Genomic DNA, 14,662 nt, shown 5'->3' with positions numbered 1-14,662 from the left:
AGTGTAACTAGGTCAAAGGATATATGGTAGGGGATAAAGTGTAAGAATAGAAATATAGGACAGGCTAGGTTATACAGGGCTTTGAAAGCCACATAGAGCCTTTAAAAATTTTCACCTGGAGAGCTAGGATCACATTTGCTTTTGAGGAAAATCATTGTAGGGGAAGAATGGAGAATAGATTAGAGAGTAGAGATACTTGAGAAAGGTAGACCCACCAATAGACTATTGCAATAATATGGATGTGAGGTGATTTAGTTCTATAAGAGTGGTAGCAGAAAAGAGGAAAGAAAAATCTCTCTCCCTCTATCTGTCAGATGTCTCTCTCTCTTTCTGTCTGTCTCTCTGATGTTGCAAATGCAAAGTCAACATTTCTCAGCAACAGATTGGCTATGGTGATGAGAAACAGTGAAGAAACCAGGATGACTCCTAGATTTTGAGCTTGAGGGGCTAGTAAAATGACTTTACTTTCTATTGTAGTAGAGAAGGAGCAGAGTAGTGGAATAGTTGAAGGCAAAACATAATGAGTTCTGTTTTGAGTATATTGATTTTAAGATGTCTATTAGACATTCAGTTTGAAATGCCTGAAAGGTAGTTGGACATGCAAGATTAGAAGTTATCAGAGAGGTTGTTGGCAGAATAGGGAGATATGAGAATCACAGAAGCACAGAGAAGGTAATTAAATCTGTGGGAGCTGATGGTATCACTAAATGAAGTGGTATAGAGAGAAGAGGGGACAGGCTAGATACCTGTGGGACACCCATAGTTAGAAAGTATGATTTGGAAGAAAAAGGAAAAGGAGCCAGAGAAGAAGTTGTCTTGTAGATAGTAGGAGAACCAGGAGAGAGTCATATCCAGAAAATCTAGAGACAGAGTATGAAGGAAGAGTGAGAAATAGCGTCAAGGACTACAGAGAGGTCAAGGAAAATAAGGACTAAACAAAGACTACTGAATGTGACAATTAAGAGATGAGTGATTTTGCAGAGCAGTTTCAGTGGAATAATAAGATTGGAAGCCAAACTATAAGGAATCAAAGCATTTTAATCCATGGGATTTTACTCTATCTTTCCTCTACACTCTTTTAAACATGCTAAACAATTTCAGGTTCATGTTAGACATTTTCCAGATATCTTCTTCAATGCAAACTCTAGTATGGAGTATTAACTTCTTTCCAAGGACCCAATAATTTCTTCTGCAACAACCAGTCCCTCCCTGTTAGTGAGAATCAGAATAGTGAGATTCAGAATGAAGTTCCTTCTTGTTCATTCCTCCACCTTTTGAACAGTGAAATTATCACTAAGACAAGTGAAGAAATGATTAACTCTTGTGCTTTTGGCACTGAGAGCTCCAGAAGATGTTTGGATAATTGAAGTCCTCCATTATTACTATCTCATGCCTCTGTCCCAGACTTGTAATCTGTTTTACATACTCCTTATCTATTTCCTCTTTCTATCCAAGTCCATTATAATGTGCTCTAGTGACAAAATCATTATTTCCTCTCCCTTCAAACTTCACCTAAATATTGTTATTATTCTGCTCTCTGTTCCTAGATTTTCTCATACCTTCCTCATAGTTTTCTTCTACTTTTTATACATAGTTCTTTTTGAATAATGTATACCCATATAGAACTATAGTCCACTCATGGATTTTATCCCATCAAATCTCAATGATACTTGTGAAGTCTGATTTGATTCCACTGTATTAATCCACCTGTAGTCAATCTTCTTTGTGCCTACACTTTGGGCATTTGTGAATAGACAACTGAGAACATGTATTTTTTTTTTAGATTTTTGGAAAATTTTGTTTAGTTAGTTAATTTTAGATTATTTTTCCATCATTGCAAGATTTATGTTCTTTTCCTCCTCTCCTTCCATCCCCCTCCCATAGCCAACAAGCAATTCCACTGGGTTTTACATGTGTCATTGATCAAGACCTATTTCCATATTATTGATAATTATACTAGGGTGATCATTTAGAGTTTATATCCCCAATCATATCCCCATCAACCCATGTGATCAAGCAGTTGTTTTTCTTCTGTGTTTCTGCTCCCACAGTTCTTCCTCTGGATGTGGATAGTGTTCTTTCTCATAAGTCCCTCAGAATTGTACTGGATCATTGTGTTACTGCTAGTAGAGAAGTCCATTACATTCTTTACTATGAGCTTCTTTCTTAGGTTTGGTCCCTTATGTATTTCTGAGTATTTCAGCTGCCATCTTTCCTTATTTTGGCTACTCTCTGTTATATACAACAGAAGAAATACATAAAGTAGTCTCCTGGAATTTTAATTCTTTGTGTGAGATTTGTAAGACACTGGGTAATAAGACACTATAAGTAAGGAGATAGGAAGAGAAAACCGACCTGCACTTGAAGAATTCAAGTTATCTAGGCTAGTTAAACTTCATCCATAAGAGAAATATTAGCACTTGTTAATGTCATGGCAAGTAAATAAGTACTTATTAATTGTCTACTATGGGCCAAGCACTATTTTATTGTTGTTCAATCATTTTTCAGTTCTGTCCAACACTTCTTGGCAAAGATACTGGAGTGTTTTGTTATTTCCTTCTAATAGCTCATTTTATAGTTCAGGAAACTGAAGCAAACAGAGTTATTAAGTGACTTGCCCTCATAAGTGTCTGAGATTGGATTTGAACCCAGAAAGATGAATGGGGAACAGAGCAGGGCATATCACCTGAGCTAGTCAGGAGGTAATGCTAGTAGTGCTTTTATATACTTCATCTCTAGTCAAGACTCTCAACTCTCTATGTTAAGCCATGATACAGAATGCAATTTTCATTCTCAGGTACCATGTTGGCCAGTTGTTTACTTCTCAAAGTAATTTTATGCTTCAGAATTCATTACTTTTGGTGTGTAACATTGAGTAAGACTCAATATACCCCAAAGGTCTTCAGTTTCTGAACCAAGACATCATCATCACTGGTAATATGATTACTTGAAAAAAAAACACAATGATAAAACCTAAAAATGATTTAGGATTTTTCTATAAATGTCATTTGAATGCACATGAGTCATTAGAAGTGAATAGCTGTAATTCCTTTTGAGAAATATGTAGGCAAATTGCTCAAGTTAGGAACTACCCATGACACAAGTCCTCTTCTCACCCTCTGCCCCCTTTTTGGTGATCTTTCAAGAAATGGTTTCTATAGTTCTACTATATCTTCTTTAGGAGAAAAAGCAGCTTCTTTAATTTTATTTTTTATTTTTGTTAAACCTACACCTTCTGTCTTAAAATCAACACTGCTGTTTTGGTTCAAAGGCAGAAGAGTGATAAGGGTTAGGCAATGGGGGTTAAGGGGCTTACCCAGGGTCACACAGCTAGGAAGTATCTTGAGTCAGATTTGAACCTGGGACTTTCATCTCTAGGCCTGGCTCTCAATCTACACATTCCAACTTACAAAAAAACAACAACAACAAAAAAGAGTGCATAGGAAACTGTAAACAGTTGTTACACAGAGTTTGTTGTTTTTCAAGAGTATATGTAGATGACTTGGCAATTTAATGGATATAATGTTGAACATGAAGATCTGAATTCAAATCCAGCCTCATACACTTAGTAAATTTGTGACAATGGGAAAGTTGCTTCAGAATTTGCTTCCTCAATTTCCTCATTTATAAAATAGAAATAATAATGGCTTCTACCTCCAACAATGATTAGGAAAATCAAATCTGATAATATTTGTAAAGTGCTTTGTAAACATTAAAGCACCATAATAAATGCTAGCTATGATTGTTATATGACATATTAAATTTGAAATGATAGTAAGATAATCACTCAATTGGTATCTACTATCCTTTTTATTTTTATAATTTCAATGGGCTAAATAAGGAAATATACATAGTTTAAGATTGATTTTTATTAGAAAATTTGATAAAAAAAATCATATTGACCATTAGGATAATTCTATATGTTGACTTTAATTTTCATGGTAATGAAAAGGGTTTCAAAACAGAATTTGTACATCATGATTTTTTAGGATGTATGGTAGGTAAAAGATGGGTAAGAGAAGGGTGAAAAGATAGGAACTTCTGAGAAATTAAAGATATCACATAAAAATCATAGAATCTCCTGAGAGTCAGATCTCTGAGGTCATCTGGTCCAACCTGTGTCAGAAGAATTAATTGTGGCTCCTCCAAGAGTCATATATTATATCGGAAGTAATAAAATGAGAAGAAGAATGCTTAAAAACAATGAGACCATGTTTCATCTAATTCAAATATTTAAAAAATTATTTTTTCATTGAAATAACTTAAACTTGCTTTGGGCTTTATGGAAGTACTCATCCCATTTTCATCCAGTATACTTGCGTATGCACACACAATTTGGTTGGTTTATCAACTTTCAATGACTAGTTTTGGGAAAATCATATGGAAACTATTAAACTATTTAACTACAGCAGGAGATGATAATGCCTTTGGTTGGGTAAATAGTATGCAACAGCACACTATTATTTTAAATCTATTAAGTATTCATTAGATAGGAGGATCATGGAGTAGAAATGAATTTTTGTTGCTATTGTTCAGGTATAATTTTTTCTAGGACTTATTGTTAAAATTTGGAGAAAGAGCCCTGTCAGGGAGGTTATGGTATCCAGGCCTCCAATGGCAGCCAGGAGAAATGCAAGCATAAATGTGTAAGGAATTACTAGCTTCGTTGGAAGAGACGCACATCTTTCAAAACTCATCTCTTAGGATCTCTAGTATGGTTTTCTTCTGGGGGTTTTTAATTTGTTCATTCTCAAGTTTTTTGATTTGCATTTCCAATTCCTTGGTCTCTGTCCTCCCTAATTTGTTAATATATGCACTCAGGGATATGAATTTTCCTCTAAGTACTGCCTTGGCTGCATCCCATAAGGTTTGAAAGGATGTTTCGCCATTGTCATTTTCTTCAACGAAATTGTTAATTGTTTCTATGATTTCTTCTCTAACTATCCGATTTTGGAGTATCATGTTATTTAATTTCCAATTAATTTTTGATTTGGGTCTCCATGTACCCTTGCCAATCAATATTTTAATTGCCTTGTGATCTGAAAAGGCTGCAGTTAATATTTCTGCTTTTCTGCATTTGAGTGCCATGTTTCTATGACCTAGTGTATGATCTATTTTTGTGAATGTGCCATGTGGTGCTGAAAAGAAGGTGTATTCTTTTTTATCCCTATTTATTTTTCTCCATATGTCTATTAATTCTAATTTTTCTAAGATTTCATTCACCTCTTTTACCTCTTTCTTATTTATTTTTTGGTTTGATTTGTCTAAATTTGATAGTGGTTGGTTCAAGTCTCCCACTAATATGGTTTTACTGTCTATTTCCTCCTTCAATTCTCCTAGTTTCTCTATTAAAAATTTGGATGCTATACCATTTGGTGCATACATGTTGATTAGTGATATTTCCTCATTGTCTATACTTCCTTTTAGCAGAATATATTTACCTTCCCTATCCCTTTTGATCAGGTCTATTTGTACTTTGGCTTTGTCAGATATCATGATTGCAACTCCTGCCTTCTTTCTATCGGTTGAGGCCCAAAAGGTCTTACTCCAACCTTTAATTCTAACCTTGTGAGTGTCAACCCGTCTCATATGTGTTTCTTGAAGACAACATATGGTAGGGTTTTGGGTTCTAATCCAATCTGCTATTTGTCTACGTTTTATGGGTGAGTTCATCCCATTCACGTTCAAAGTTATGATTGTTATTTGTGGATTCGCTGGCATTTTCATATCTTCCCCTAGTTCTGACCTTTCTTCTTTAGCTTTCTCCTTTTGAACCAGTGATTTACTTTAGGTCAGTCCCCCTAGTCCCCTCCCTTGAGATGCTTCCCTTTCTATCCCCTCCCTTTTTATGCTCCCTTCCCCTCCCCCCTCTCCTTCCCTCCCTTTTTGTACTCCCTCCCCCCTCCCCCTCCTTGATTTTCCTTTCTTTCTTGCCCTAATGGATAAGATAGAATTCAGGATCCCACTGGATCTAGATGTTCTTCCCTCTCAGATTTGATTTCACTGAGAGTAAGGTTTAAGTAATTCCACTTCATGCTCTCTTCCTCTCCTTCTCATATGAGAGTTCTTCCCCTCCCCTTCCCTTGTGTATCTTTATATGGGAAAGATTATTCTATTGATTCCCCCCCTATTTCTTGAAGTTAATCTTAGTATTATCGCGGTTCTCCCCTCCCTTTTCCTTTCTTTGCCCCAACTTTCCCCAAATCTTCTTAATGCCCCAATCTTTCCCTATGCATGTTTCTTCTAACTACTCTTATGATGATACAATTTATGAGAGTTACACAAAACATTTTCCCCACATATTAATATATATAATTTGATGTAAATGTAGTCCTTATAGAAGAGAGTTTGACTTAAAGAAAAAGATAAGATTTATCTCCTTTTCCCTTTCTTTCATATTTACCTTTTCATGTTTCTCTTGCTTTCTGTGCTTGGATATCGAACTTTCCACAGAGCTCTGGTCTTTTCTTAGCAAATGCTTGGAAATCTTCTATTTTGTTGAATGCCCATATTTTCCCCTGGAAGTATATAGTCAGTTTTGCTGGGTAGTTGATTCTTGGTTGGAGACCCAGCTCTCTTGCCTTTCTAAATATTGTGTTCCATGCTTTGCGGTCTCTTAGTGTGTTAGCCGCTAAGTCGTGTGTGATCCTTATGGGAGCCCCCTTATATCTGAAGCTCTTCTTCTTGGCTTCTTGTAGGATTTTCTCCTTTACTTGGAAGCTCTTGAATTTGGCAATTACATTCCTAGGCGTTGTCTTTTGGGGATTTAGTATAGAAGGTGTTCTATGAATCCTTTCTATTTCTATTTTGCCCCCTTGCTCCAGAACGTGGGGGCAATTTTCTTTTATAATCTCCTGTAGAATAATATCCAATTTGTTGTTTACCTCTGGTTTTTCTGGGAGACCGATAATACGGAGATTTTCTCGTCTTCCTCTGTTCTCCAGGTCTGTGACCTTCTCAGTGAGATATTTTATGTTTTCTTCCAATTCATTAATTATTTGGGTTTGCTTTATTGATTCTTGCTGTTTTATCATCTCACTTTCTTCGAGGTGCTTAATTCTGGTCATTAGGGACTGGTTTTGCTTTTCAGCCTTGTCTGCCCTTCTATTGGATGCTTCGAGTTCTTTTTCCAATTGAGCATTCTTATCTGTCAGACAGCTGATCTCTTTCTCCCATTTTTCTTTCCAGGTTTCCATCTTTTGGATAAGTTCCAGTTTGAGATCTTCCAGAGCTTGTTGATAGTTTCCATTTTGGGAGGCGTGTTCTGAATTTTTTTGGATTTCCTCCTCATTCTCCTCTTTTCCTTGGGTACTTCCACCATAAAAGTTTTCAATAGTCACTTTTTTCCCTTTCTTCCTGGAGGCTTGATTTTGGGCCATGTGAGCCATGGTGATTTTATTCCCCTTTCCTTTTTGGTCTGGGGTCTGGGTTATATGAGCGGTTTTTCTGTGAATTTAGGTTGCTTCAGACTAGTTCTTCCCAGCCTCCGAGCCCAGGTATTCAGCTCCGCCCAGATAATCAGCCTGCGGTGTTCAGCACAGCCCACCCCAAGTACAGCTCCACTGGGTTCTCCAGTGAAAGCACCCTGAGACGTTTTTTCCTGGCAGTCCCCAGATCCCAAGGACCCTGGAGTGCCCCCCCAGACAGAGACGCTCCCCACTCACTCGCTGTCCCGGTGAGCGCTCAGGTAGCTCACTCTGGTTTAGTGGGGGAGGTGGGGTGGGGGAAGGGCGGCTCAGTTCACTTTTCTGTGCAAGCTTTTCCTTCTTATTTTAGTGTGGAAATGTTCAAGCCCCACGTACCTTTGCTTCTGTGGGGTACTGGGGAGTCCTTCTGTTCTTCCAAAGGTGATTTTATGCTCCTTTGATGTAGTCTATTTTGTTCGGTGCCGGGGAGAGGAAGCGTGTGGCGTCTAGATTGCAGCCATGATTACCCGGAAGTCTCTCAAAACTCATCTCTTGTAGTGATGTCAGACATGATGCACATTCAAAGAACTGTGTTAAATTGCAAACTGTGCTATGCAAGACATTATGTAAGGAAATAAATGATATACCAAAGCATGCAAGGACTAAATAGATGAGGAGGGTTGAGGAATGAAAATTTTAAAATTTTTTGCATTGTAAAAAATGGAATCCAATATTTTGAAACCTTTTGAGCACTAAAAGTACATTAATGTCTACATAGAAATGTCAAATAAGTTATTTTAGTTCTTTCTTTCCCCCCCATCCTCAGCTATACCTCTGGGTATTCTAGTTGTTCGAGGAGACTGCGATTTGGAAACTTGTCGTATGTACATTGACCGCCTACAGGAGGTGAGTTGATTCAGGCAACTGCTTATTCATAATGACCTCTTAATAAGTCGGGGGAGGGGGGTCTATAAACAACTTTGGACAACACAAATTCATTTAAAGAAAGAGCTTCAGTGGAAAGGAAGTCTATGGTATTGCCTTAAAATGTATAATGCAATTTGTTAACATAGTTTCCCTCAGTTTTAATAGTTACTTTACTGCTAAGATGAAATAGGATTAATCAATTCATCAAAAATTTAAAAATATTTAATGACTATTCATTACATATAAAGACCCATGTTTGGTGTCACTAAGTGATACAAAGTTGTAGAAGACATCCATTGTCCTTGTCCTCCAGGAGTTTACAATCTTACAGAAAAGACAGGTATACACAAAGCTATAAAATATGGTAGAGTACAGCAAATGTAATTAAGAGAGGTATAAATAACGTACTGTTAGATTTTAGAGTATGAAGAAATCACAGAATCTTATATTTGGAAGGAATCATAATTTCCAACTATACCTGGACAGGCTTGCTTCCTGAGATAGGTAAGACATTCCAATTTTGGATAGCTTTCATTTCATTTCATACCAGGAAGTTGTTTTTTGTTTTTAACATTAAATGCAATTTTCTTTTTTCATTTCTACTTATTTACACATAGTTTTGTCCTTTGGGGTCAGGTCAGATACATATAATCCTTTCATCCAACAGGCCTTTGACACACATATACTCTAGGAAAGTCATTTTGAAAGAATTGACATTTGAAATGGCTTTTAAGGATAGGCATATTTTTTCCAAGAATAAAGTGATAAAGAGTCAATTTCAAGAAGAAGAAAAATAGGATAAACAAAGGGAATAAAATGTGAGATGTGTACAATCTTTGAATAATCTAGTTTGACTATTGCATAGACTTTGCATAGAGGAGTAATGAGATATAAGCCTGGAAAAGTACATTAAAGTACCTAATAGGGAGCACTAAACACCAACCAAAAATGAGTTTATATTTTATTTGTAGGCAGAAGAATATTATTGAAGGTTTTGAGGCATGGAAATAACAAAGGATATACAATTTCAGAAGATTAAAAGGCAAAAAAGGCAATAAAGGCAACAATGTATATGATAGATATGATAGTCAGATTTCAAGACTGGGAGATTAATTAGGAGATTATTGTAACAATTTAGTCACATTTAAGTAGTGCTTTAAGTTTTGTAAATCTTTTTGACTCTGCTTTGATTTTTCACAAGAAACCCTACATGGCAGTGCTATTATTAGCCCCATTTTACAGATGCAAAGGTTGAAACTTAGAGAAATTAAATGACTTAAGTCTCACATCTGTTGTGACTAAAGGCAGGATTTGAATTCAGATGTTACTGTCTCCAAGTCCAGGGCTCCATATGCTGAACTCTTTAGCTTCTAAATCAAACCAAAGTGAGGGCAATGCTAAATTATGACAATGGTACTAGGATTTATAAGAGGGCAGAGGATATTCAAGATATGTTGCAAAGATAGAACTACAATACTTAGTGATTGCTTATATGTGAACTTTAAGAAGGAGAAGCAAAAACATGGTTTCAAGGGGAACTGTTGGTACTGAACAGAAACGGAGAAGTCAGGCTGGGTTTAGTAGGTTTGAGAGTTGGGGCTGATGAGTTCATTTCGGGACATAGAGTTTGAGGTGCTAATGGGCATCCAACTCTAGAAGTCTAGGAAGTAGTTGGAAATCCTACTCGATGACTAGAGAGATGGGTCAAAACTGGAGCTACAGAATCATGGATCATTTACATAGGGGTGATAATGAAAGCCAGGGGAGTGGGTGTTTTTTGTTGAGAGGGAGAGTAGACAGAAAAATGAGAACCGAGTTAAGGACGGATCACTTACATTAAGGGACTTGCAGGGGGAAGAAAAATCTTTAAATCAGACAAAGAACTGGTCAGAGAAGCAGGAGAAAGGGCAAGATCTTGTAGTGCCTTAGAAGTCAAAGGAACACAGAGTATTCGAAATTGGATGGTATAAGGCAGTGGTTTTCATGCTTCAGAGTAGTCAAAGTGAGTGAGGATATAGAAAGGACCCTTGAATTTGTCAATTATGAAGTCACTGAGAGAGCAGTTAAGTGCTAAAGGCAGAAGCCTTACCTCAGTAGATTGATGAGTCAGTGGATGGAAAGAAAATGCAGTAAGTTACTCTCCCAAAAAGTTTGAAGGGGAAATTGGATGGAGACTGATAGGATAGTGCTTTACATTAGTGGAACATTAAAGGGATTTTTTTTTCTAAGGGAAGGAAAAGAATGAGCCTGCTTATAGGACATAGCCAAGGGTATGTTGACTAGGGATATTGCTGTAGTCTCCATTCTGGTTAGAGCCTAATTAAACCGCTGGCACTGATAGCCAGTCATCTATCATTGTTTTCTTGATTGATTAGAAACTCAAAGGGTATTAAAAAACAATTAAAAAAGTAGGCTTTTGGGTTAATTATCCCTCTAGTAATCTGCCCAAACTTATTTTTAAAATTAGAGTAAGAAGGAGAATGAACTGGCAGAAATATTTGAGGAGCTATAACATATTTGTATTACTCACTACCAAACTCTCCCTGATGTCAGCAGTGAGTAAAAATAATTAGGAAATTCATATGTATTCTTTTAAAAATATTTTTATCTTTAAAATCTTTCCATGGTTACTTGATTCTTGTTGTCTCCCTCCCCAATTCTCTCCCTGGTCCTGGTCCTGGAGTTGACAAGCAATTTTATTGAATTATACATATATTATGACTCAAATCCTTCCATATTATTCATTTTTAAAATAATCTTTTAAAACCAAAACCCCAAATCATATACCCATATAAACAAATACTAAATCACATATTTTCTTCTGCATTTTTACTCCACACAGTTCTTTCTCTAGATGTCAATTGCATTTGAATTTCCCACAATGTTTCAGTTGTGTATGATGTTCTCCTGGTTGTACTTATTTCACTTAGCATCAGTTCATGTAGGTCTTTCTAGTTCTTATAGAAATCAAGCAGTTCCTCATTCTTTAAAGCACAGTAGTATTCCATCACCATCATATACCACAATTTGTTCAACCATTCCCCAATAAAGGGACATCCAATTATTTTCTAATTTTTTGACACCCATGTATATATTATTTTGAAAAACCTATTGGCAAGATTGATTGTTTCAGTATTCCTGATTTTATTAGGGCTATTAGCATATGTATATGTATTTTGTATTTCACTGACTTTGGGCAAAAACATCTTTTCTGGTCCATAGTCTCTCCAGCTATTCAATTGGGATGATAATATTTAATAGTCTACCTCATTGGGTTATGAGGAAAATCCTTGTTTTCTCTTTATATTTGTTTTCACCTGAAACAGAAAGCATATAAGAGAGCATTTAGTAACTATTAAAGAGTAATATAGATGAAAAGTATGCTTTTTATTAAGGAATCTGAAGCATTTTCAAGGATTCTAAGATTTCTTTCATATTTAACTTACTGTGAATCTATTAATCAACCTGGTACCCTCCTTTCAAAAATGTATGCACATGTATAATCTATGGCAAATTCCTTGCCTTTTTGAAACTAAGGGGTAGTGTTTGGAATTCAAAATTTTAGAAAATGAATGTTAAGAATTATTTTACATATAATTGGAAAAACAAAATATTTTTAAAGTACTAAAAGCCTGAATTAATGACAAGCTTTTATTAAACAAATTTTAGTTCTGTTTCAGAATAGAAGTCTATGTTGAAACACAAATCTATGTATAAACTTATTATTTGGGACTCATTTAAAACATAGAAGAACTTCTAATTTAATTGACAAATATTGCAAATTTGTGAGAAAAGACAATATGAAGGGTGACAGAATAACAAATCCTAACAGTTTATAATGCTGAATCAAAACCAATAAGATGAAATATAACAGGAGTAAATATAAAGGCCTAACTTTAGTTTTTCAGAAAGTATTTCAATTATGTTTTAAAATTGCATATGTACTAGAGAAGACCTAATGGGGTAGAAGAAAATATGAGTATATTGACTGGTAACAAGCCCAATATACATTAATAAAAATATAGTGCTCCAAGCATTGGAACTAATATTGCTTTAAATAGGCCAGGCTTTATCTGAAGTCTTATCCTGAATTCTGATTTTGGAAGCATCCAGAGGTAGGAAATGAGCATGGAGAGGGGTCAGGAGACTCTGTTGTATGACAGATAGTTGAAATAATTGAGGATGATTAAGTCAGAGATAACAAATCTTGAGGGAGACATGATAATTGTCAAATATTTGAAGCAGATTGATTCTAAGTTGATTCGAAGGGCAAACTGGAATGAATAGGAGGAAGTAAAAGAGAGAGAGACAAATTCTGGCTCTGTGTAGGAAAACATTGTGTAACAACAATAAGAGCTGTACAACAATGGGAACAGCTGCCACATGAAATGGTGGGCTTTCAGTCATAAAATCTCAGTTCAATCCTGTGATAACTTGGCAAAAGGGATTTTTACATTGACTGGGATGTTGAATGTGATGATCACTATGGTTTCTTCCAACTTCAAGATGCTATGATTTTTCCTTGTCTCTGACATCAGCTGAAATCAGGCATTAGACATAACTCAGTTGCTTTTTTCCCTAGGGCTATAGGCTAAAGAGGAAGCAGTGAAAAGAGGGATTGGATATGATCTTATTATAAGCCTACTAATTAAAGGGAGAAAACTTTATAACCTTCTCTGATGTGCTTACCAATGCTGCAAAGGCACAGAAATCATCAGGATTTGAGTCTATAAGTATCTCAACATTTTTTATAAATGCCACTATAATAAGAACCCATTTTTCTGGTGCAGCAAGTAGGGACATTGAGGAAAGTGGATATCCTTCTTGAAAAGAAAATTGAGTAAAATGACACTCAAAGGTAGGAAGTGACAAACAAAAAAGTTACTGAACAGATGCAGATAAGAATTCTAAGAAGGGGAAAGGAAAAAGAGAACTATTCTAAATAAAGAATATAGATTTTGAAAAAAATGAATTTCATTGGCTAAAGGAAGCAAACTTAAAAAAAAAAAGTTCTTTGGGAAGGAAATACCAGGCTAAAAGGACAAAGGCCTGAAGAATTGCTGACATTTGTGAATACGCTACACTAATTATCCCCAGAGTTACAGAATGTGACAAATATAACTATTTCAGTTATAAAAACTTTTTTTTAAGTGGGTCAAGTTTTTAGCAGCTCAGTAAATCTTCATTTATTGTGGCTCCATGAATTTAGAATTTTTATCCTTTAGACATTGAATAGCAGAAGCTAACTTTTTTTTTTTTTGGCTATCTCTCAAAAAGCAAATTGTTTCCTAAGCAAATTATTTATTTACAGGATAAGGAAAGGAAAGACATTTTAACCTTATAAGAACTCATTATTGAAAGTACTTTATTAGGTCATTAACATAGCAATGAATGTGTTAATTACATGATTCTTATCTGTTAATTAAACCTGGTTGGATAGGACTCCTAGCCATTACTTTGAGTTATATATCCATTTAAAATTAATTAAAGCATATCCTTTTAAAATATGTTCCTTGATTTGGATTTTTGAGTAGTTCAAATTGAACTTTCCTAACCAATTTGAAACTGTGAGTTTTTGCTGTACTTGACAATGATTTTGTTGTTGTTGTTTTTGCTTCTACTGTTTGTTTTTGTTTATCTGATCTAAATTATTGTTGTATTTGATTTAGTTGTTTTTAGGCTGGAATAACTAGTACCTTCATAAGGTTTTTTTGTTTTTGTTTTTTACTTTTAAAGTCATGAATATTTCTTTCTTTTTCTCACCAGGACCTGCAGTCAGTTCCTTCTACTACCCAGAGAGTTCATTACCAGGTAATTTATGATGAATTCTTCTTTCTTACCTTCAGGGTAAAAGAAGTTCATCTTTTTATTAATGTCATTTTTAAAAAGTCAAACCTTGTGCTGATATAATGATAACAATTCACTTACATAACACTTTAAATTTTAGAAAAGCACTTTTACACACTTGTGGGGGAGGCAGTTTAAGTACAATTACTACTCCCATTTTATTGATTTGAACCATGAGACTTGGAGATGTGAAGTGATTTGCTGATGGTCACACAGCTAGAGATGTCAGAGATGGACTATAAACCGAGATCTTCTGTCTAAAATAAATAAAGCCTCTTATATCCATTAGACTATGCTTTAAGAAAGTTGTGCATATTCTTATTCTTTGAAATGTCTTGATTTTATTGGAATAGTCATTAATCTAGAAAACAGTAGATAATTGATTTTCTCGCAGGACATTTAGATTGTGCACAGTTTCTTCATAGTGCAGTTTCAGCTCATCATTCTTTTGTCAGCTTTGAGTTCTGTTGATATAACATGTA

The 14,662-nt window shown here is 35.4% G+C and overlaps 1 protein-coding gene across 2 annotated transcripts in view; it reads left to right on the top strand.

The window, feature by feature from the left end:
• DGKI (diacylglycerol kinase iota) overlaps nucleotides 1-14,662 on the top strand; it is a 623,490-nt gene that overhangs the window by 440,909 nt on the left and 167,919 nt on the right. For both annotated transcript variants that reach the window (XM_056799742.1, XM_003342025.4), the window contains 2 exons: nucleotides 8,233-8,312; nucleotides 14,100-14,144. In XM_056799742.1, the coding sequence (XP_056655720.1) occupies nucleotides 8,233-8,312; nucleotides 14,100-14,144 (125 nt within the window). The remainder of the gene's footprint in view (nucleotides 1-8,232; nucleotides 8,313-14,099; nucleotides 14,145-14,662) is intronic.

This window comes from Monodelphis domestica, chromosome 5 (genome assembly GCF_027887165.1).
Source record: "Monodelphis domestica isolate mMonDom1 chromosome 5, mMonDom1.pri, whole genome shotgun sequence".
In the NCBI taxonomy this organism is placed as follows: domain Eukaryota; kingdom Metazoa; phylum Chordata; class Mammalia; order Didelphimorphia; family Didelphidae; genus Monodelphis; species Monodelphis domestica.
Note: the sequence above shows the minus strand (reverse complement) of the source record. Positions and strands in the feature narration are given on the sequence as shown.